The sequence below is a fragment of the Antennarius striatus genome, chromosome 3 (assembly GCF_040054535.1).
Source record: "Antennarius striatus isolate MH-2024 chromosome 3, ASM4005453v1, whole genome shotgun sequence".
Lineage (NCBI taxonomy): Eukaryota > Metazoa > Chordata > Actinopteri > Lophiiformes > Antennariidae > Antennarius > Antennarius striatus.
In genome coordinates, this window is record NC_090778.1 from 20,359,202 (window position 1) to 20,384,869 (window position 25,668).

A 25,668-nucleotide genomic window follows, 5' to 3' on the forward strand; every position below is an offset into this window, starting at 1 on the left:
TTCTTTTTAAAACATCACGATAATACCAATGCATGTACATTTCTTTATATTTCTATCAACCCCAGCAGGAGCCGACCCATTATCATCAGGTATGTTAGCACTAGCTGCATTAGCAGACTTCACTGATTGGTTTAAATATCAAAACATGTGGACTACACACCAAAATGACCCCTCGATGAATAATAACACAACAATGTGCACAGAAAGAAACAACATTTAATTGTTAACATCTTATATAATCTGTACTGAATGTTTTTTACATTAGCATTTGTCGAGAAATCTTAATTCTTTAAGGATAACTGGTTTTCCTGTCCAAACCAGTCGGCATGTGAAGAGTGAAGCGTTTATAGCGTTAGACAATTATATGAGTGGGAGAACTTAGGCGTGTTGTACGAGCTGCTGCTCCGGGGCAGCGTGATCTGTGGCTGTTCAAGTGTCCTTGTGGGCATTGTGGTTTTGTTATGTGTGTGTGTAGATAATTGTACCCTCTTGGCATAATCTGTCCTCACTGTGCTGTTTTGACACACTCCTGTCATTGTAACGCATATCTACACAACAGCCTCGCTATTTGTCATTCTGCAAGGGTGCCCTGAAAAAACCCTGAGCCAAGGATGAACTCACTGCTGTGTGGTTCTGTGCATTAATGTGTGTGTGTGTGGGGGGGGGGGGTATGTGGGTGTGTGAGTATGTTTTGAAGTGCCTTGATCCTGAGAAGAACTCTGTTAGCATCACTTCCTTTATTTGAGGTGAGCTCCAGTGAACTGAGAACACATCCTGCTTCATCAACAAGACCAGACTGGTTCACCACCTGAACACACACACACGCACACACACAAACACACACACACACACACACGCACACACACACGCAATGGAATGAGAGATTTTGATTACAAATAATCCTGAACAGAATTTAATATTAAGTTCAGAATTTAACAAACAATTAGCTAAAAACAACCAGAAGTCTGGTTTTGTTTTCTTTTTTAGAGGGAAAAAAATACACATTTTGGATTTTTTTTTCCAAGCCTTTAAAATCCAAAACACATTTTGCTTCATGAAATATTAATATACGAAATTTGTAATTCATAATAAAATCATCCACATCCACTTGTTCGATTCGGACAGAGATTCAACAACAATCACAAGATGTTGAGCTTCGTCTCTGACATCTTTGATCATCATCTAATCCTTAATGTTCATTTTTTATTAAGTCACGGGTAACAGTATGGCTGAACTGTTATTTCATTCCCAGCAGACTAGATCTTGTCTGTCCTGAGTCAGATGGTCCAGAAAAGCTTGTGGACCTTGTTTTTTAACGGTTGGTGCTGGTTCAGCATCATTTAAAATAAATCACGCTTTAATGTTTTAACTGGATGCACACACATTTTGAGGCCGAACAAATTTCTTTTCTCACCATCTGTAAAATCCCCATCGATGCACTCAGTGAGTTTTTGACAAAAACAGCAAAGTTGACGACAAGGTTGAGGATCAATAACGGAAACAGGGACTGTTGCTGTGGGTGTGGTGAGAGAAGAGCGACCAATGACTGTAGGTTATCAACGGGAGGAGAATGAACAGCGACCAGGAAAAGGGAGCGTAGGTGGTCCCACGCTTCTCTGACACGCACCTGGAAACAGAAGCAACGTGGAAAAACGTCTGTTAGCTGACAGATGTGTATTTAGAACCCACAATGGAATCCAAAACCGTTGCTTTAAGCCTCTTTCCTGCAAATAAAAATCAATAGATTAGTAACTCTCAAACGATTAGCAAAGACAACCCCGTGTGACTTGAGGTCACAGTCGTAATGGGAGAGATGGCAGAGACGACAGCGAGTCTCCCCGGGTTATGAGAGGAGGAGACGGAGAGATGAAACTCGGGCCAGCTGGCCAGACACTCACAGAGAAATCAATACTACATCACCCTTTTCACCCGACTCTCCTCCCTCATCTGTATCTCTCTCCTCACCGCTGTCTCATTCTCTCTTTCTCAGATAGGCTTCATCAATAATTCATTCTTTAATGTGTTATTCTTCTTTCTCTCTATGTGTGCTACTTACCAAGAGAAAATAACAGACTGTCCACATTATTTTATGTTGAGTTATGATCCTGCTACCTGACACTTTGTCCAGACTAGTTCCATATTGAGCAGCCAACAAATCTTGAAACTTCAATCGGTTTTTCTTTGCCATCGTTGTTAGTATTGCATTTGCTAGCTAGTTCTAAACACAAAGTGTAGTTGATGGGTGTGATTTAATTCATATAGTTTTGTGTTTTTAGTCCTTTCAGTCATTGTGATATTTTTAAATTGGAGGGCAGACTGAAAAACTGCATGAAGAAAATCTAAACAAATGTCATATTTTTCTCTTTTTGGAGGATCCTACCAGCTGTTGTGCTCTTTGGTGCCCTCTGTTGGTGGGGTAGTGGTAGAAAGTCAGCAGCCACAGGAGAGGCACACAGTCCTCTGGTCCTGATGTCACCAGTAACTGGACGGCTGCTTGCACCCAGTGGGCACACTGAACCAACAGGAACCAAGCCTCAAACACTGCACAGTGCCCCCTACAGGACAGGAGAACAAACAGCATGTTACTGCAGCTACGTGCGGGGAGCAGCTAAAAGGCCGACACACACACTTGCCCAGTGAACACTGCCAGCATATGCTCTAATGCAGATAACATACAGTCTGTATGTTATCTGTCAGTCCTCAAAGGGACGACATGAAGCTAATCAGATCGTTTCCATGGCCACAGAAGTAAACAAACAGCATCTGGAGCGGAATGTGTATCCCTGAACCTACAGCAAAGGATGAAGAAATAGATGAGGAGAGAACCATAGTGACAGATGTTCATAAATATGCCGATGCATAAAGAGTCAGCCGTGTTCAGTTATAAGTGGTCAGGCATGGTTGTTCTGAACACAAGTTAACCCGAATGAAAGGGGTCAGCGTTCCCTTGTCGCTTCACGCTGAGGCGCCTGCAGGCTGCAACCCTTCCACCAACACTTTATGCTCGGGTTTGGCTACGAATTTAAGGTGTAACACTACAGAGCGCAGAGACGCGTGAAATTGGTTTTGTGTAGCTCAAAGGATCGGCATCATTTCTGCGTTTACATATTTGTATTGACCATTTCTCTGCCTCACTTGGTTCCTCTGGGCGTCGCAAGATCAGGAGTTTTTCCACGGTCTTGCGGTGGACAAATGACACTTCAGCACGCCAGAGGACACAAATAAATGCACAGATTTTGCATGGATTAAAAAAAAACAGCATATAATAAAAAGATTTATCAACTATCTTGAACATTCCAATTTTTTACTGATTTATTCAGGATTTTCAGAAGCCTCTTCACCAGTGGATGAACTTTCATGTAACTCAAATTTCATACTCATGCATCACATTGTAACAGGTAATCACAAAGATTGCAAGTGACCAATTTCAGTCCACAGATCAATGTTATTAACTGTGGCTGAAAATGTAAGAGAAAATAAAAACAGGTATGAGGATCTTGTGAAAGGCATATTTTGCCAAAATAATAATCTGTTTGTCACTTTTAGTTGGCCCCCGACTCCGGGCTCTATTAGGATAATAAGAGTGTTATAAACTCAGGTTTAGGAGCTCTGACTTAAACAGCCTGATATTTAAGTCATTATTCAATTCTGGGCGTGTGAAAACATACAACTCTCCTTGTCCAAATCCTGGCCCAAATAGCTGTTGTAAAATAAAACTGGAAATAATCAACCCAATAATTTACACCTAAGTTGTTATCCAGACCATAAAAAAATTGACTATAAAGCAGAGGATTGTCCTCTTATGTCCATGAAAGGAATCTATTTTGTTTCACTAGGATTTTAATAAAATGGCATCTAATCCTACAAACTGTAACCTAAATGCAGACAGATTTTGTACCATCACACGACACCTCTTAATAATGCAAGCCCATTTATATTTATAATCCTTCACTCCAGTCAGTCAGCGCTGCAAGAGGCGGAAGGTAATCCTGCAGATATGGGTGAGAAACGGGAGAGACAGATGGTGGGACAGCAAGACGGAGACGAGAGGAGAGTTTTCAAGCAAAATCCTCAATTTCCTTGTCAGTAGTCTTTGAATCTCATTATCCTGTGCTGAAATTAAAAGCTAATAAATTAAATTAAGTGGAAATTGGTTTGCAAGCATCTTTACTGTATTTGAATTCTGACTGTGGTTAAATATCTATTCTGTTACCATCCTTTTCAGACGGCAGTGCCTTCTCCAACTCGGTGGTTCAAGCTTTCAAAATGTGAAGATTGTGTGTGTGTGTGTGTGTGTGTGTGTGTGTGTGTGTGTGTGTGTGTGTGTGTGTGTGTGTGTGTGCGTGTGTGTGAGTGTGCAGGACGGCTGAAGATTTCATTGTAGGGAGAGCAGCATCGCTGGAACTACAACTTAATGCTGGACTAGTGGTATAGATGTTTCTCTCAGATTTCTCTGATCCTGTCATTAGAGCCTTCCTCCTCGTCTTCGTCCTGTCCCCTTGGCTCCCATACAAACTGCAGTGCCCCTCTGCTGGCCCCTGGCAGCTGCATCTCCGCTCAAAACGACACAGCACACTACTTTCCTGCTGCTGCTCGCCATAATATTTTGGGAGTTTTATGTGGAGCTCCAGAGTGTAGTGGTGTTGGGGATAAAGGGCTCTGTTAAAAACTGCAGCTGGAGGGTGTCAAGTCAGCAACACCCATCTCTGGGACATCCGACATTTTATCTACATCCCCTATTCTCTTTTTGTATCAATCCTTCCAACCAAGGCTATTCCTTCTCTGCACCATGTCACACTAATATGACATCTCTTCCTCGGTCTTCTTCCTCCCTGTTTCTCCAGTTATTCCCCTGCATTCCTTTTCTCGCTCTTACTGGGTTTTCCACTTGTTTTCTACACAGCTCTCACTTTCCCAAGCTAATAGCTTCTAATGAGTGCTTGGAGGAGCCATGCAGTGCACCAGGACCTCTGTGCTGAGTGTGCTGTAAGGGGGAAAATATCTGGCAAACCACCACTTCAACAGCAGCTAATGGAAATAAGAACAACACACGGCCATTCAATACGGTGCTGGAAGCAAACGCACATTAACACCTTCTCACTGCATGCCTTTCTCACTCTAACCTGGTGCTGCCGCTGCAGCTTCTGTCTCGTTCCTCCTCTTCCTCTGTCAGTCTCTGTAATGAGCCGCTGAGCCAGTTCAGATGAGGTCTCCAAGCCTCCTCAGGCATGTCTGCGAAAGCAGATTCAGGTAGGCAGAGATGAGAATTGACCAGTAACACATACACTAAATGTTCTTTTTTATAATTATTATTCACAACAGCCAAAACCAGCTACCTGGTCAATGTTAAAGTACAGTAATAGTTCAGCATCAAGACAATTGAGACTTAAGAGTTACATCATTAAGCATCTAACAAATATTCACATAGTAGCCAAACTATGTTCAAAGTTTGTTCAAATTTTTTTACCGTCTATTAATAAAATGTAACTTTTGGTGCTCCGTTGCAGCTGATTTGAAATTCATCTTAATATATGTATTATAAAGTCATGTTTTTGTGAGATATGAGAAAGTTGTACGGTAGAGATCAATGAAACAAATGTTGAAGCTGCTTTTGACAACTGGTCAACAGGTGTGGATCAAATGGGGTAAAAAAACATTTATTGGAGAGGAGTTCCTATGCCGGTTGCCATAGAAGTCAAAATGAGGCAATTCAAGTATCATAACTGGTCATTTTTGGCCAACAATGACAAGGGCTCATACAGGTTGAATGAAAGGCATAAAATTCAATACAAAATTCTCAAAATATATTTTGTTTTCAGTCGTGTCGTGTGAAAAAAGACATAAATACAAAACTATATTTGGATCGAACAGAATTTTGACCAGAACCAGAGAAAAGGGTTGAAAAGTTGCTGAATGAGTCGTTAAAGTCCTGGTAGGTGGATTCTGTTGGTTTTCGACAGAACCAAATGATTGTTTTGTCCTGTTTTGTCTTTATGCTTAGCTGAGGTTAACTAGCTTCATTTTTCCTGCTCTGACAGGACAGTAGCACCAACATTCCCCTCTACCTCTCAACAATAATCCTTCTGTTATATGGTGGATACCTCAGGAAGAAAACTGAATTTCATGCTATTCAGAGCAAGGATATCCACAATTTTTCATATTTTCCAAGTTGAACTACATCAACCGTTGCACTTTCAATCCCTTATTCCTGTTTTCAAGATACTTCTTCAGCAGTCAGAGTGGAGAATTTTTTTTTTATCTTAGTTGAAAGAATTACAGTAAAACCTTGTCCAACCAGCACTTTCAGGCTTGATATCTTGATCCAGCTCTTCCTCTTAGCTACAGTCTAACAATGCAAGGCTTTGCCTTAATTTATTACTTACTCAGAGGAAGCACAAATCATGATAAAACCCCCAACCACTACTTTTCACAGTAACATTTCCCTTCAGTCCCAGGTGAAAAATTGTCCTTTACTACATGCACATAGCAATAATTAACTCAAAGTTCTGGCTGGGCTCAACTGTGTCCCTAAATGGCCACATTCGTGTAAATCATTCCTTCCTACAGGCACAAACTGATAAGTGCCGCTCCGCTGAGCCCCTACACTCAAGACCTGTTCATTTCTTCAATAGCAAGTACTTCCATTATGCTCCAGTAATACATAGCTACCGCCACTAAAGACAGCTGCAGGATTCTCAATTGGAGGTGTTTGTTTGTATGTTTTCAAGGAGAACAACAATGTTTTTGAACAGATTGCAATGCACTTTTGTGGAAAAGTGGGCGATTCTATTGTTCTGTCAGTGTGCGGGCTACAGTCGATCAAAGGCAGAATGTGGGGGTAGTAGTTAATAAATATTATACTGATTGACATAATAATCAGAAGAAAATATGTTAATGTTTAGCTCAAACAAATCAGGAAGCTTGAGAATTTTGAGAAAACATAAGGTTATCTTCCGTTCAACATTATGTTAGCTTTCTATTTGACATTATACATCACCGATGTTAACCAACTAGAAATGATTACAAAGAACAAGAGGCTGTTCACTCTGCAGCAGGAAAACTGTGTTGAGTCACAGTTCAAGGATACCGGAATAGACATTTTTACTCACAATGCAGGGTTTTGTGTTTTATTATCAGAGTGAAAGACAGACACACACACACACACACATCCAGTGACCTGACGACAGTGTCAAGAGAGGCACCAGCAGACTCGGAGGTGACTGTGGGAACAAGGCCTTCATCGATACGCTCATCTGAAACAAAACAAATCAAACGTTTTCCTGAGCTTCATAAATGTAAATCATGTTTACCTTGATCTCATAAATCTCTCCGCTCTGAAAGCCGGAAAAATGACATTTTGAATGGGAGTCTGTGTAATGGTGATACAGTGGGTGCTAATGTGTAATGTAGCATGTAATAGGTAGCGTTTAGTGCAGTGTGACAACATCCATTAAGGCTGGCTCCTCAGTAAACACACTGCAGCACTGCCATCTCCTGGTGAGTGCAGGTTAAAATGGTTTGTATTCATCTGTACAGTAATACCATACATCCACATCGATAACGGCTGACAGGATGAGCTGAGAGATTCAGAGGAAGCTATTCTTACAGCTCACAGTGGTTTCATCTGGTAGACTGACGATTAAAAGCTATTTACATCCACTGATTGACGCTGACGTATGAAATGTGTCATGGCTGGACACACATAATGATGTGGAAATTTCATTCACGTTAAGTGAATTTAACCATCTTTAAATTCCAAGTAAAAATGGTGAGAAGCTGAACATCTTTTGTAAAGTGCAGGATTTGTTGTTGTGATTTTTTGAACTCACCAGACTTTTAAATTTGGGATTTCATAATCTTACAAAGGTGGAATGTGGTGACAAGAAAACACGTTTTCATCTTATTTTAAAGCAAAACAGAGATGCGAGGATCAAGAAAAATACAATTGCACTCGTCATAGCCAAGAGTTCCTGCTATTCTTTATTTTAAATTTTAAATTATTCTTTATTTAGAATAATAAACCTAATATCTTTGGCTTTAGGAATGTGGACCAGAACAAACAAGGAATGTGAACAGAACAACTTGGATTATGGGGAATCGTTAAGTCATTACTCTCATTTTCATGATCCAAAAGGTTAAAATATTCAATTTGGAGAGTTTAATTGATAACAATAAAAAGCATTAGTTGCGGTCATAAAACATTTTGGATCTGGGTGTGACATCCAGTCTTACCTGATGCTGCTGCGCCGCCAGCTCTCTGAGGAAACACATGGTAAACGTTTGGATGAGATACCTAACAGACATGCACCCTTCAGTTCGCTTCAGGATCGACCTGTCAGACGCACACACACGCACGCACGCACGCACGCACGCACGCACACACACACACACACACACACACACACACACACACACACTCACATTTCAGTGTGCTACAACACAGCAGAAAAAAATCAGATATCATCAAGCCAAGACATCACATTGAACACACAATCTCTCACCTGAAGATGTCATTTACAACCAGGAATATGGAGCAATGCTGAGCACAGGCTTTAGGCTGAAACACACAAAGACACAGTTCACACAACCAGTAAAATCTGGCAGCAGCAGAACTAAATCCTCCCAAACATTCCACTAACCACTGGGTGTCACACTTGCATAACCTATAAACCGCCTGAGATCAAGCCTTTTCCCAACGCATCTGGGAACGCATCCCACTCTTTATTGATGATATTTAGCACCACACACACACCTATTGTCTAATGTCTGTCCAATGCACACATCATGTGTGTTAGGATCAACACATTCTAAAACACTCAAGTGTAAATCCATAATATCTGTACCATCCACAGCCTATCTACATGTTCTCTCTCACACACACCTCTTTATTCAATACGCTTCTCCTAAAGGAGGGAGCATCCAGTCCGACACTGGAATTAGATATTAGACTAAACTGATGGGAGATCAGCCACAAACAGGCTTTTGATTATGAGACTAAATCAAAGATATAATACAATGACTATAATAAAAGAAAGTCAAATAAGTCGAAATACTAACAAAACTAAAGAAGCCCGAGGGTAAACAGATCAATTATAGAGATCAGAAAGAACAAAAGGGCCCCAGCCAGTGTTTATAAGGTATCATTAGAACGTAAATGAAATGTTTTCAGTGAATCTTTGTCTGTTCCTATTCTGTCTTCTCAGACCAGAAAATAGGAATAATAATAATAGAAATCAGGATTTATTTGTTACTGTTTGCGTGGGGATCATGAATAGGTTGGCATGTTGTTTATGTGCCAGTTGGGTATATGAGAGCCTCGCGCACATGTGTGTGAACTGTCATAGTTCCCCAAAGCGAAAACAGATGGGGGCTTTTAAGCATCATCCTCCATACCTTACCACTAACACTTCAAGGAGGGTCAATTACAGCACACAACAAACATCCTGTTTTTGGCAGTAAGGTGCAGGACGTGAGTGTTTATTATTATTGAGCCCTTGTCTCTCACTGGATCACATGGCGGATGAGCCAAAACCAGGAATGAAGGACTAATTTTATGTTTCCCATTTTTGATTGCAGTTTATACAAGCGAGAGAAAGGGAGAAGGCAACAAAAACGAGCCACACGCCTCTCCAGCACACATGTGCATGTCACAGACATGTGCGAAACCCACATCTTTACATGCAAAACAACCTGAAGGCAAAGTGAATCCTAAACATGTGCACCACCCCCACCCCACCCCACCAAAATATCATGAACGAAGCACGGTGGGTGGAGACATGTGTGTCTTCAATGCACATATGTGCGTGTGAACCGGCAAAGTGATAAAAGCGGAGGTCAATCGGAGATGGATGAGAGGGTAAACAAACACAGTCACAACAGGTAAACACACGTACGCATATGCACACACACACACACACACACACACAAACACTCACTCGCACGCATGCACACATGCATGCACGCACGCACGCACACACGCACGCACACACGCACGCACACACGCACGCACACACACACACAGTGGGTTAGATGAAGTGTTTACAGAATTCCTATTTTGTACAACTCAATGTGATGGAACAGAAGGGTACACATTTACATCTTCTACATGCAGTGTTAGTAATTCATCTGAATGCGTTCCAATCCAGCTTAATTTTTTGGGAATAGTTCCTCGGCTCATCCGTTATGTACACAACTGAAATGGACCATCACTCTGGGAAAACAGGAGTGACACAACTGACAAACTTTGCCGGAGTAGTTGTGACATGAAGCAGGTAAATTCTCACCGCTCTCACATGTATGGCGACCACAGGCGCTGCAATCAGTAATTGTGGGTTGTTGTTTTTTTTTAACTTAGCGGTCATGACTCTTAACACAAGATATTGCATCACTGTGCACACACGTTTGGTGCAAAAAAATTGAGGCAAACAAGTCTGCATAGTCCCAGCCGAACAACCCAAAAATCACTTGAGATCGTCTCCAATAATTCGTCATAGCGATGCATAAATCAAAATCTTTTCTGACTTTGATCTTCGGTTATATGAAGTGAGAAGTGGCCGAGGACTCGCGAGACGGAGATTCCAACGCGTACCTCACACAGTAACGGCTGTGTAGCGCGAGCCAAATGATGTGAGACGCAGTTCGGAGCTGGCCAAATGATGTGAGATGCATGCAGAGCGAAGCCAAACGGTGTGAGTTATCCAGGAAAAAACAGTCAATAAAGAGCCACTAAAAAAGGCGATGGAATGCCTCTCAGAAGTATGCATGAGAAATATTATAACTCCATACCTAATAATGAATGAGTCTTACTGACTGCTGATGACAAGGATGAATGAGTCAGACTACTATAATAAGTCCATTTAACTGTGGTGTCACAAAAGCATCGACGCTTTTATTCTTCAAGGCTGGAAAATATTCCAGTAGCAGGAAACATTAGACTACAATGATGTCACACGTTTCTCTCTAACATAACTGTTAAATAAATGTATTTCATGTGTTATTTCCTGCCTACTAGCTGTCACACTGCACTGCAGAGACCCCCAAAAAACAAAATTAAAGATGGTGAGCATGACAGCAGGATCACATGTGGGTGTAAAATATTTTCCATAAACTTTAAATATTCACTCATCACCTCTCCAAACACAGCACAGCATACCTTTTCCTCTTGGCTGAATGTAATGGGCTACTTCCTTTCTATAATGATGTTACAACAGTTGTTTGTGAGGCTAAATTACGTAAAATGTATGAGATTCAAACCATGTGTTTCCCTGAACACTTGCTCTACATCACTTTTGAAAAAAAAAAAAACCTAGTTCAGAGCAACATCAGACATCTGATCTGCAGCTATTCTAATAAGTAATTGTTTCAATCTTGATGGTTCAGGTTTTGGATGACTCAATCGTGAGCTCAGAGGAGTTTTGATGTGCATTATTTGTTGACATTTCATAAACAACAGGATTACATGAGAAAATCAGCTATTAATGTTTTGCACAGTGAAGCACGGTGAAGCTTTGACTGTTGAATATGATCATATAGTACTTTCCACACTATAAGGCGCACTGGACTATAAGGCGCACCCTCAATAATTTGTTTGTTCTATAATTTATTTCATATATAAGGCGCACCAGATTATAAGGCACACACAATAAAAAAATAAATAAAATTTATTTGATAAACTGCAGCGGCTGTAGTTCCGCAATCCGTCCACTAGATAGAGCCGTGCTGCTCAGACAGTAATGACTGCATTCATGACTTCCTGACTACCTTTGAATGGCCCCTATTGTTATGTCAATAAGCTATTCTGAGCCTCATCAAGGAAACCTGATCACTTGATCACTTTGCCATCTTAGAAAGAAGTCAACACGCATATTAAAAAACCTGACATTAAAAACTGGTTAAATTCACTACGAGTGCAGTCAGTGTGAACAGAGCGGATTATTTCCTGATCTGAAGTTCGAAGCAGATATTTAAGCTCCGACATTCGTCTTCGTTTATTAATTAAATATTGTTTCGATCGATCGGTAGTCCAGTCGGGGGTGAGGTGCAGCTATTTGCTGCTGTGTGTCCTAAACAATTTTTTAACTAGTTTCTTTCATTCACCTTTATGCCAGTTTCTCCGTGTGTTTCCACAGACTAATAGAATGGACCGTCACTAGATTCCAGATGACAGCACAATGGCATTTTTAGGACCAATTAAGTTTAAAGTGGGTTATTTCCGGCACCAAATAGTTAGGAAATACTGAGATCAGTCAGTCAAACTTTATTAATAGAATTGTTGAAAGTTCGTTATGTTTTGCTACGTAATCACCGGTGCTCCTACAGTCTGCTCTACCGTCTCAGAGCAGCTCAGTCAGAGCCGGGACTTCGGTGACGCCCCTTGACTACCGTTGTTAGGGGGCGTAGGCCCGAGTGCCTTGTGAGGGGGCTCCTCTGGTGGCGGAGTGCGGCATGACTGGCGGCCAGACTGCCGGCTTTTTTTCAGCGATCATGTTTTTAACCAATATTAATATGAATATTAATCCATATATAAGACGCACCGGATTATAAGGCGCACTATGGGTTTATGAGAAAATTTTAGGCTTTTAGGTGCGCCTTACAGTGCGGAAAATACGGTACATAAGTTTAGGGCAAATGTGATCTCATCCATCACAGATTTGACTTCATAACTCAGTATTACTCACCAGCAGTGACTGTGCCGTTTGATGCATTACCTCCTGTGGCTTTAATCTCATGTTGGTGAGAACACACTCCAGAAGACTGAGCACTGCCTCTTCCAAGCTGGGCAGGTTATGATACCAAAGAGAGACGACTGACTTCTCCTCCAATGAGACGTGATGACTGAAAAAAACAGTAATAATTAAAAATGGTTTCATTTTTTTACAAAAATTACATTAGAAAGGAGTTTTGGAAATATATTGTAAAGCGTGGCCCTAAACTTAACCATGAGTAAGCCGAGCTCAGCACGTCCAGGAATTCTTCACTAAGTGCTGCCCTGACACAAGATACTGGCTTCTGCAGCAGAGCATCGATCAGAGGAGCGGCCTCGGGACAAGTAACCAGTGGGACACAGGCCTCAGATGTCGCCAGCATGTCGTCACATGAACATCTACAAAGAGACACGTGGACAAAATCTGTATTAACATCAAACTTCTCAGCAATGACCTGTAAATGTGTGCCCTTAAATTTGTGCCAGCAAATTGTACTATCTGTATTTGTTTTTTCATTTAAAAGGAAGAGGTTTATGAGGCTAGTTTCTACAATAACTGGAACAAAAAGCGAGCTAATCAGCAGTTATTTTGTAGGCTGATCAATTGTGTATTTTTTAAACTGCAATAGTAAAATTCTCCACGTATTTGCTTGTTTTTCCCTTTGTATAGCAATAAAAATTGATTCATTGTCAAACTTTTTATGACAGCAAACACACCCAAGAGTCATGAAAACAGTCAACAACATAAATGCTAAACATTAGGTTTCATATTTTAGTCCTAACCTTTGACTGATGTCACCAAAAGAACTGCAGCTCCTCTTGATGTTCTGCTGCAGCAGCGCCACCTTCTGAAATGAAAGAAGAGCACAAGTTGCACAAAAAAATAAGTCCAAAAAATTATATATATATATTATAAATCAAAGCAGAATTAGGTAGGGGCCTCTACCTTTCTCAGAACTTTAAGACGGTACTCTTCAGGTGGTACACAAGCATGCTTCAGTAATGCCTCTGCTGCAGCATCCTCCCCTTCCACAGCAAGCTGACGCAACATTTTCTGAAGGCAGGGCACATAATGTATAACAGATCATTGGCAATTAATTAGTTACTGGAATACAGGATGACTGATCTCTTGAACCACATGAATGGGGGAAAGGCATACCAGGAAAAGAAAATATATGGACAGCATATGAGCAACGGAAGAACTTCACATTCCTCGTTTCAGAGCGCCTCGTTGTTTTACAAGCATCCTATAGAAGAGGTCCTCTTCATACTCTTCATATAAAATAAGATACTCATCTGATTCTCAGCCATGAAGGAACGGAGAGGGAACGGGACTGACATTGGAGTTGGAACATAAACTCTTGGATGCTAACTTTTTCTTAGTAGTTACAACAAGTTTCTGAGGAATGACTTTAAAAGCACAAAAAAAGTGACTGATTTTACTGACTAATTTTACATCCAATGTCAACATTCTTGCAAAAAAATGCCACACAGAATTCAGTGGTCAAATAATTAATAGATTGGATGTGGGACTACTTCTCTTATATGACCACAATAAGCTATTTCGCTGCTGGAAAAAGTGACCCTACAGAAATAGTCGAGGTCTCACATCTTTAAGACACATCTGTTTTTTACAACTCCAATGAATCAAAAACAAAGAACCATCCACACCACTAAGAGTAGATTATAACAGTAAAAATCCTTTTCAACTGTAGAGAAAAGGATCAACACAAGATGAGGAGAGCAAAATTGAGAGAGGCACATTATCTAAAAAAAAAAAAGGGGAAAGGAGAAAAACCAAGGTCCCAAGCAGAGGAGCGCTCCAGCGTTGTTGGTGGAGCTGTGTGGTTTCATCGGCCAGGCCCTACAGCACGCCAAAATGCTTACCCTCCACATAGTCAGTCACACAAAACAACCCCAATCGCTACCATCTGAGCATCCTCAACGTCTGCGCATTGAGTACATACAAAACCAAAAACACTTCTCACAAGGAACTATGATAGTCACATTTAGACTGGGAGAAAAAGGGTGAGGTCGCCAGAGGAAGGAGATGAAAGGCTAGTGGCTTGATGGATAGCAAATACTTTAGGTCAAAATTCATCTTTCTTTCACAGAAAAACAGCGACCAAGGTCATTTAGGGAGACTTGATATGGTGCTGCCATAGAAATTATCCCTCTGTAAATCTAGAACTAAAAGAGAGGATGTATAAAAATGCACATGGCAGAGGCTTGGGTTAGTTTTGATGCGTGCCTGTTAACAATTACTAAACCATGACCGAATTCTACCAAAACCAGAAGAACAAAATGAGGGGAGATGAAAAGAGAGAAGAATAAAAAAAAGTCAGGATGATCAAAATAATGAAGCTATAAACAGTTGCACCAAAACCTATTGGACTGACATCAAGGGCATTAAACAGTGAAATCTTTGTCCCCTCAAATCTCAAAATCTAATCTATAATCCGTTAACCATATTAAAAAGATTTGTGCTATTCTCACAATCATATTTTAAGATGTTGAATTTACATGATGTGTTTTCTAACAATGTCTGATAATTTAATAAACTTTCATGGTGTGTATGTGTGTGTGCGTGCATGCATGTGTGTGTGTGGAGGGCAGGGATTTCATTTGCGGCCAGATTTAAACTGTGCTTTAAAATTAAAGCAAACAAAAAAATCTGTCCTCCGGCAGCAGCTTAGTTACAGCAGGTCACTCATCGTAAAAAAAACTGCTATTAGCTTTTTTAATTACCATCTGTTTGTATGCTAAACAAATTAATGACATAAAAACATTAACAACCTTCAAATTTTAGGAAAAAAAATAGTAATTTTGAAGTCATTGTTTCTGTAATTTGAATTTACAGAGAGAGGGAGTAGCCACCCAAGACTAAATCAATGATGAAACACATTTCCTGTAAAACCACAAAAAATATTTCTTTATATAGTAATGTGCGTATGTGGGTAAAACACAATGATTTTTTTATATTGTAAAACTATTGCTTCTTGCACAAATAAAGACTTCACTTCTGTCAGATTTACTGTGTGATGCCACCAAAGATGAATAAGACATGAAAGGGGAATGTTGGCTTCTGGAGCCGCCAGTGTGAGCAAATGGGCCAAAGTATATTTCCAAACTATAAAGCTGCCAGTCGTTCTGAAGTCTACCTGTGGTTCACCCCGTGTGAGTAAAGAACACATGCAAGTCAGAGATAGGGTGATCAAACTGTCTTTACAGCTCTCTAATATTATTTTCTCGTGCTTTACTGGCCTGTTGTCTCCTCAAAGATCATGCAATGTTATTGCAGCACTGTGTGGTCCCCCTGCTCACACAGACTGTAGAGAAATCAGACCGATAGCTAATGACTGGCTCACACAGTCTGCAGCTAAGTGGCGTTCATCAAACCCAGTGGGAACGCTCACAAGTTCAGAGAGGAGGGAAGATAGGAAAGGAATGGGCAAGACATGAGGGAAGAAAGGCACAATCCTGAATCTAGAAGGACATCCTTCTTTGTTTAGTATTTGTCATCCAGTCAGTCCACTAGGTTTTCACTTGGGAAATGGAGGGTGGCTTTTAAAAGATCCTGGAAAAACTAGAATTCTGTTACCAAATCACACATAGAGTTGGTTCTGTCTTTTAATTTTAGGTAGCTGCTATTTAAGTGTGATTTCATGTCAACCGGTAAGAGTATAATATTTATTTTCGTCACATATTCCAAAAGCTGTCAGGCTTTATGTTTCTTCTCTCTTGCCAAGACAGCATTTTGGCCTTGAAGAGCATGTCGCAGAATGAATAAGTGCATTTTTACTGTCCAGCTGAGAGGATTTGGTTTTCAGAGTAAACCTTTTTATCTTTTGATGTTCCCAAAATTCATGCATATTGTAACCACTGTGTTTCACATTGCTGAAGGTACCATACAGGCGTATGTCGTAGAAGCCGGTGTTAGCAACCTCTTAAAGTGGCCTGGCAGCTGTAGTATATAACATTGTGTCGTAACTGTTTCAAAATCCCTTTCATGAAAAATATCAAAAATAATATATTTTCTCCCATCATGTCAAAAAGGCTCCAGACAGAAGCCTCTCGCGGTTTGGATTTGGCCCAGGGGATGCTAATTGATGGTCCCCTGGTCTATTACGCAGGCAGCAAGAAAATCTTCTTGGGGTGCGACATCAGACACTGCTAACCAAAAACAGGTCGCATTCTGCATTCCAAGACATCCACTCTAACACAGCACAGACACAACAAGAGAAAACGAGACAGATAATCGTCTTGCCTCAAACCTCATATCTATCCTGTTCCCCAGGATGGGATGAGCTGAGGCTTTTTTTAATTTATTTTTTTGCGCTCCCACTAGTCCTGTCATTTGTAGGGAGTGGAAGCTTCAGTGCAGAGAAAGAGAATGAGTAAAAGCTGCAACATTAGCTCAGAGGCTATTATACTGCTTATTGCTCTCTGGGTGCCTCCATTTGGTCCTGCATGAATGATCTGTATAAGTGGACACAGTGGACCCTTGAACCCATCAGCGCTGGAATTAAACCTTTCAGCTACAATTAACTACTATTATACAATGATGTAAACACGGTTGGAAAATACAATTAAGTGCTCAGCTAGTCGATCAGGATGATTTCTAGTGCTTTTAGATGATCAGCCTTGTTAATGCTTCCTCTCATGATTGCAGCAGGTCTGTCAACGTAGCTGCTGTGGAACAGTTTTGATGGTGCCCCTTTTATCAATTTCACCAGGGCAGAGAAGAATGAGTGAAATGGGACAATTGGCTCATTGGCAAATGCTAGACGACACATTATGTGATGCAAAACAATATGGCTTTTTTAAGTGAATGCAATTAATGGCCACTCATATAATATATAAATTGTTTACTGTTTGTATAATCATATTGACTCTGGATGTTAATGAGGGAACAGAAATAATTTTGGTTGGTTCATTGTAATGGTTTCAAGCCTTAAATCAGCAATACTAGCTTAAGGCTGAAAAACTAATGTGTGTATGTTTGTAGCCTCGACTCCTTTCTGACTCATTTGATTCACATCTGTCATTTGTAATAGCTATGACATAATATACATCCATCCATTTTATTAACTGCTTTATCCACTGTCACGGGTCACTCGAGCCTATCCCAGCTGGCTTGGGCCTTGAGGCGGGGGACACTCTGGGCACAACGCCAGTGCACCGCAGAGCCACACAGAGACGCAGACAAATACACAAACAGACACACACACACTATAATAAACATTTGCAACTGTGAAGTATTTTATAGTTGATGAGCACACTACAAAATATAAGCATATTATCTTCACCATGTTGCAAAATCTGATAAGCATTTGTAATGAGAGCAGAATTCAATCATTAGTTTAGTTCTCTATTGCATACATAGCTAAACGTGCAAAATGCTAAGGTCTACTCTTGGCTTAAAAAAAATTAAAAAATATTTTCATGTATGTGTTGAACAATTTAAATATACCATTTCCACTCCCTTACACATCCACTCACAAGTGCATATACAGTGTGTAGCACGCGCACACACATACATACACATGCACACGCACATTCTACTTCCCCTCTCCTGGGTCAAAGACCATCTGGCGATTTCTAGGTTTACTTTTAAGGCACTGTTTTAATTAGCGAGATGTTTTATTAGATGATAAATTCATCAAAAGAATACTAACACTCAGTTAATCTGACAAAAATGTGAATGTTTCACATAGTTTATCATGAGCCATCTGTGTGAACTCTCTCAAAGTTAAAAAATTCTGAATCCCTTTCTTCCCTGTTTTTTCCCGCTTTCCCTCTTTGTGTGTGCCTTGAAAACATAGTGAACAAGATCAAATATCCATAATACAAAGGCTGATCCTTCCATGGTGACAGGAATTAGTGAAACAGTCAATTTTAATTTGTTTTCAAAGTATGTTTTACAGTTTTCGACACAAAAGACTTTGACTAACCAAGACCCAATCTCCCTTGTTCATCATCCACGTCCCATTGGAAAGCAGACAAAGACGTCTGCTGAGTGAATTCCTATTAAAAGTCAATTTGGCAGAAAATCTCTTAAGCAGGCAATGACAGATTCATTGTGGGTGGATTTGTTGACAGCGTGATAGTCAAGTACTAATGAGGACATTAACAGCAAACAGATCACAAATGAAAAAAATGGGAACATGCACATAATGGATGCCTGAAGGAAAACTAAATTCTATTTATGGCCTGAACTGTACATAAATTTATATTTTGAATAATGCACACCAGAGAAGCATCAGTTAAAATTCTGTATTCACAGAGAGAGAAAGGGAAAACACTTATACCTGTATCCACTGGTTGGCTTTTCTTTCCAGAGCATTGCCTGGATGCTCTGAATACAGTCGCCACAAACACTGGAACAACTGTCCTCTGCTAGAAGCTGTAAAAAACAAGAAACTTGAAATCAACACAGTCTTAATGGGGTCATAGGTTTCTGTGTGGTACTAGAGTTCTGGTTTGCTATTTTCCACTGACTGTAAGTAATAAAATTCATTAGTATGGGCCTGATCATCCAATATTTCCCAATACGTTTCTCTAGAAGGTGCACTCACCATCAGCCGTAACACAAGGGTTCCAGCACAGCCGGCCAAGAAGCTGGCCTAAGAGAGGCAGCCTCTTCATGATCTCGGTCGTGGAGCTCTGAAGGACAGAATAGCCACAGACATGAGAAAACATATCTCATAGTTTATATATTTTGAATATTAAAACCATGATTCTGCCATGTCATCAGAAAATGCAAAAACTACGTAATGACTGTGGATATTGAGCAGGTGTACACACATTATTCCTGCCTCACCCTTATTTCCTCTCTTCTGGTGATGTCACAAGAGTCACAACCAAACTGGGCTCCAGGTGATGGCGCTATACGTGTAACGGTTTAAGCTTGTGGATGTCAGCGCTTGTTTATCCAGTTCAAAGCAACAGATCATGTGATTTATTTCCCTTCAGAGCCAATCAAAACATCCTCAGGTCCAAGATAGCATCAACTCAGAACTCTTACAATAACATTTAATCTTGACATTCTATACATTTCAATTTTGAAATTACCATATTTTCCCAGCGGATATTTGCTTGTCAAAAGTTTAAACTTCAGGTAAAGAAAAATACCACATGACAGAAAAAACAGTGGTATAAAACAAATGACTGTTGGAGAATTTAACAGCCAGGAAAAGTCCATGTGTGGATGTAAATATAGTCATTCAAAACTCGAACCAAAAGAGGGAGATAATCAAATAAAAGTGTACTTTAAAAAACACGGCATATCTGTCAGAAAATAACTTGACACTGCTTGTTAGAACATAAATATTGAGTGTAGATGACGATTTTCATTTCATTCGTGTGTTTTCACTGTTTATTTACAGTACATTTCTTGGTTTTATACATCAACATATCACAATTATCCTCATGTGCATTTAAAGTATTCCTTGGTATCATTCCCATAATAATAGAAAGTATCTGAGCTAATTAAACAAGAGAAAATTGATACGTTGCAGAATATGTGTTCTCTTTTGATGAGAATCAATATTATTTCAGATGCAATGCTGGAAATGGATTACTTTATTAAAACTTTTAACAGTACTTCTATGAGTACCTTTAACAGTAATACAGGGCAGAGTTGTATGTGAGCTAGGTGGAAAAGAGGATTGAGCACAGGAAAGAAGAAAACATTGGGATAGGTGATATTCATCAGCTAGCTTGATGAACATTACATCAGAAATTATAAGAGAGAAGTGAGCAAACAGGGCTTCATTGAGGCTCTGGATTTAAAGGAAGAGTTTATGTAACTTTAGGCCTTTGTGCTGGAAGAGAGCAACAGGCAGACGAGGAGATTTACTTGACTAGCTCAAGTGGATGAGATCACTATTAATGGGAAGCAGAATGGTAATAGGCTATTCTCTAAATGCTCCCACTGCGCCTGCCACAACCCCACCAATGCTGCCTGGAACACAGCCCTTCCAGTCAGCCTTCCTATCAATCCCATTGCACACAGTATGTGTGTACATTTGTGTGTCAATGATGCAACTACAAAGGAATGTTCATTAGGAATAAAAACTTTACTAATGCTTGGAAGAGAGCCTGGGAGAATAAGCAGTCCAAAGGTTTATCACTTACTGTCAGGACTAAATCCCCACCAACACCTAATCATCATGTCTTCAGATATATATGGGCTTTGAGACTAATTAACCTTATTTAAGGAGCATTAACTTGATTGCACCTTGTCAGCTGGCTGCAATATGTTCGGGTCATATATACCTAAATACTCTATCTCCTCAGATGGTCATTTTAGGTCACTCTTATCATGCTAATTGAACATTTATGATGAATCTGATTTGGATTATAATAGTTCTAATTGTTATTTGATGCTACTAAAAGGAGGTTACACATCACGACTAGCAGCTAAAGCTGCTAATAGCTGGACCGAGCAGCTGTATTTGCAGGAACTTGATGCTGTGGGCCCAACACAGGATTTCCACTTTGCAAACTCAGGTTTTAAAACTACCATACAGTATGTTCAAATGTGGCTGAAATGTAAAGATTAAACAGCTTGAGGAAACTAATTACGGCCTTTAAGATCCCTACAAAGTATGTTTTTGAGGTGCAATGAGCAGTTCTTACTTAAGAGAGATATGTACAAAAAGATGGACAACGGTAACCCTACATGCCACCTCTGAAGGGGGCATGGGAATCTTTTCACAATTTGTCATAAAAGAATCACGTGAAACTCATGAATAAATAAATTTTTTCTTCTTGATAATTACAGTAATTAGATAGTGTAGATGAATTAATACTGAAGGCTTCATAGATATTTCCATCAACCAAAGATGTAATAAAGCAGATCTGGCACTATCTGATTATAAAATCCCAGTGGTTGTGGTCGGGTGGATTAATTGCACGACTTCAAAAATCAGAAACTTGGCAACTCGGTCAGTCACAAACAAGTGCATCACTGACAACTACATCAGTCAGGCTACTCCCGAGGGCACAAACACCCTGAAAAGGAATAGTTCATAATTTATTTATGAAGTTAATGGAGTGTTATGTGTGGGGCCATTCTCCGCTGGTCACAGCGACATTCTGGCAACCTCACCGTGAAAGGTAAAAGAGTGTGACATCAGATTTTCACCAAAAATGTTTTACTTTCTAACCAAGTGTAAACCTAGAAGCGGTGCAGCATAACTAGTATTTCTTGGAGCAGAAACCACAGGAAAGTGAAGTCATTAAAGGATCCAAAATGCTGCCAAGAAGCAGAGTTCCTTTTATGAGCCCACTGCCAGTAAAAACCATTTTACCTCATTATGCTATACTATTTTTCTATTTTTTTGCGTAAGTTCCATCATTGAACAGACACTGAAATTTTTGTATAACATGTACGTAGAATAATGCTAAAAAGGAAGAAGATAGACAGGTAAAAATAAAAAACATGTCAATGCTGTCATCTATAAAGAATACATGGCTAGTTACCAAAATAGAGACAAAGTCAGAGTGATACATTAGAACATGTGGACTGGAAACAAGCATGAATTCAAACCTGCGAGAGCACTAGAGCTGCAAGACTAACACAGAAAATCAACAAGACAGAGAGTGCCAAGGCACAAGAGTCGAGGGGAGGAGGTGAGGTGCTTGTAACACTGAAATCTCACAGGCCAGCACCCCCCTCCTGTCCTCTGCCCCCTTCCCAAATTTGCTGGACCTGATATGGGGATACATTAGGTTAGCGCTGGAGGTCCCAATGCGGCTATTAGCTGACTAACTCAACACTGTAGCACAAGCGGCCAGATACACAGAGTCTCTGCAGAAGCACAGAGCCGCCTCTGTTAGCTGAACCCTCCAACGCTGGACTTGCTGTTCAGCCCTGGCCTGAACAGTCTGTGCATGTTCATGTTTGTACAAGTGTGGGTGTGCTGGTATTTGAATTAACTTAGTGCTTCATTAATCTGATAGTGCTTTGACTAAACTGATTAACTATTAATTCATTTCATTAGGCACAATGTGTCAAGACTGTAAAACAGACCTGGCAGTGGATGCAGGGCATTTTATAGGACTTAACTGGAAATGACGTCCAAATCTATCTAGAGCAGAAATCACATTACTCTCTTTGACTTTTAACAGAAGAAACACTGTCACGACAGCTCACCATGTTGTTGATATTTGAGAGGAGTTTTTGGAGGAAATCCTTCAGTCTGCTCAAGTGCAGGCAGGTGTCTCTCTGAGTGTCTTGGCTGTCGGCCTGGCCCCAAGCCACCGCTTTGTCCAGCCAGAGCTGAATGTCATGGACGTTCAGCATGGGCTCTGCCATCTGTTGGAGCTGCATCAGTAGCTGCGACTGAGACATTTTCCGCTTGTCCAAGATGTTATTTGTGATCTTGTGAGACAAAGAACAAGACTACCCTTAATCATTTTTATTTTGTGAATGTTCATCAATGTACAATACCAAAAAATAACGGCACCCTGTAGTGCTCTTGTCTGCTTGGATAACAAAGGAGCAATATTTACAAGTGGGTCCCCACTTTGTGTCACACTTGGGCTCAAAATGCACATGTCTCCATGTACTTCTAAAAACATATACTGATAAAAGTACCAGCCAGCCAAAGGAACTGTAAGGCTCTATTTGATACTGTGCATGCATCATTTATTTTGCAGCAGGAGTGGATAACATACTAAAATGTAAGAGTGGAAAATAAACTTTATGTCCTAATCCGGATATGTTCAGATATTAACACCACGATTTAGTGATCCCCATTTTAGCTGCAGGCCATCAAAGAATATAGACCTAGTGAGAAAAAAACACTACATTCTTTGTGTGTGTGTGTGTGTGTGTGTCTGTGTGTGTGTGTGTGTGTGTGTGTGTGTGTGTGTGTGTGTGTCTGTGTGTGTGTGCATTTAGCCATAATGACAGGTTTGTGTGAGACACCACAGGATTGTGTTTTATTATCACCTTGTTAGACATGATTTGTTTAATGTTTTGCCATCATCTCTGCTGGAAAGCCCCTATGGCATACTGATGTGAAAATATAAACACTCATATTCAGTGGGGAAAAAGTCCAAACTAAATTAGGAACAAACAACTCTTGTGGCCTTGTGTTGGGGGCTGAGTTTTTAGCTAAGCAGAAGTGAAAAAGAACCCTGTGCTGAATACATAAATAAATACATAAATCCGAACCTCATTCTCTACCACACAAATAGCTAGTGTGCTTAAAAAAATTGGACGTTGCAAACCTACTGTATATTACATGTCTTACATGTCACATAGGAAAAACTATGCACACAACTACAGTATGCTCAACAGTATCTCGAGTTTTGCCTGTAAAAATTCTGGAGCAGCAACAAGACATGACTGGTCAAATATTATGTTTTTGATTTTTTAAACTGAAATTTTGGTCCTTGGGTAAAGGTCAGTTTACTGTGGCAATTATGAGACTATTTCTATATAATCAAATCAGTTAAACATGAAATCACTTTTGCATGCTTCTGGATGTTTTATTCAAGAACATCTAGATTAAAAGAAACTAATGTAACATACGGTTTGCTTCAGTAGTACAGTACTCATAAGAAGATCAGTTTCATGTCATGAGATTGTGTATTTCATTTTGCTCCTACAAGTAATAAGTTATCAGATTTTTCACCCAATCAAACACCTCTACATTTTACTTTAACTAGTTAACTAAGTAAATTATAAGTAACTTACTTTAACCAGTTAACAATTTCTTCAGTAATTGGAATGAAACTACAATGATGCTCAGTAGAGTACAGTCCTCCACCAAGGCTGTCTTTTTTTTAGCTAAATTACACCTAAATTGTGCCACTTATAACTTAACATAATAAACTTCTCCATATTATGACTGTTTGTTATAATTGTGTAGTGTGCCTATGACTAAATTGTTCACCACACCACAGAATTAGGCAAACAAATTCATACCGTCACCAGGGAAGCCAAATTTACACAATTTGTCATTGCATCTGTAAACAATAGTCCAACGATCGTTCAGCTCTCAAGTATGAGTATGACTCTTTAACTTTGAAAACCAACCATTAAAATTTTTACAGTATAACAATATCATTGTTAGTTTCATAGTTATTTATGCTGGAAAATATGATGTGCCCAAACATACATGTGCTATGCTTCTATACAGTTATAATATGTACACAGTGCATATGTAATTTTAATAAAATCTATAGATCTACTGCAAAGTTTGATGGGTTCTTCTGTCATATGCCCAACTCACCCGTTTTATGAAAACTTTTCATGTAAAGTCAAACCTAAAACCAGCTGTGTCCGATTCTTATAAGTCAAGGCTCTAAAGCCAGACAGCTGCTTTTTGTAGTTGAGTTAAAGATATACAGTATTACAAACATATCAAATATTAATTATGCAGCTGATCTAAGAGCATGCAAGGATAAAGATCATAAAGTATGTTTAATAAGTGTTGTTTCAAGACACCCTAAATTGAATGAATTAAGACAGTATTAGTCATAATCACCTCAAGAAAATCCTGGGCCGTGTCCTGAAGACTAAAGTTAATTGCTCCTTTTTACATGAACATTTCATAAACACAACAGCTGAGTGTATTAAATAATTATGGTGCAACAGCTACAGCAGACCACATGATGCCAGCATTCCCTCCACTGTCCCACAGTCTGTGACATGCAGTTCAATCTAAATGCACAAATTAAATGCTAAATGCAAATGCGATGCGTTCCATCATTCCTTGTGACCTATTTTAGCTGATGACTTCTTAAGATTTCAGTCAGTCGTTAACACACTAATGTTAACTACAGTAGGTTAAATTGTTGACTTACATGAAAACATGAAGTACTGCTATCAAAGTTACGAGTGTCACAGACCAGAATTAGGGTTTATTCACTCATTCTATAAGTCCTTCGAGCAGAAGCGCTGTTCTTCCAACCATATAAACAAACTCTTCCCTCTTCATTCACAG

At 39.8% G+C, this 25,668-nt stretch overlaps 1 protein-coding gene across 5 annotated transcripts; it reads right to left on the reverse strand.

The window, feature by feature from the left end:
* Positions 1-630: 630 nt before the first annotated feature.
* On the reverse strand, positions 631-25,668 carry fancc (FA complementation group C). 5 transcript variants are annotated; one of them, XM_068309556.1, is made up of 15 exons: positions 25,529-25,668; positions 22,866-23,093; positions 19,282-19,369; positions 19,015-19,109; positions 13,650-13,757; positions 13,487-13,551; positions 12,938-13,102; positions 12,678-12,834; positions 8,502-8,557; positions 8,233-8,257; positions 7,178-7,253; positions 5,124-5,232; positions 2,381-2,555; positions 1,415-1,627; positions 631-808 (listed from the first exon to the last, which is right to left on the reverse strand). In XM_068309556.1, the coding sequence occupies exons 2-15, from the start codon at positions 23,061-23,063 to the stop codon at positions 641-643; spliced, it is 1,698 nt and encodes a 565-aa protein (XP_068165657.1). In that variant the 5' UTR covers positions 23,064-23,093; positions 25,529-25,668; the 3' UTR covers positions 631-640. The 5 variants fall into 5 exon arrangements, with proteins under 5 accessions (XP_068165657.1, XP_068165665.1, XP_068165631.1 ...); XM_068309564.1 differs by having other exon boundaries at positions 1,415-1,513; positions 8,233-8,332; XM_068309530.1 differs by having other exon boundaries at positions 8,233-8,332.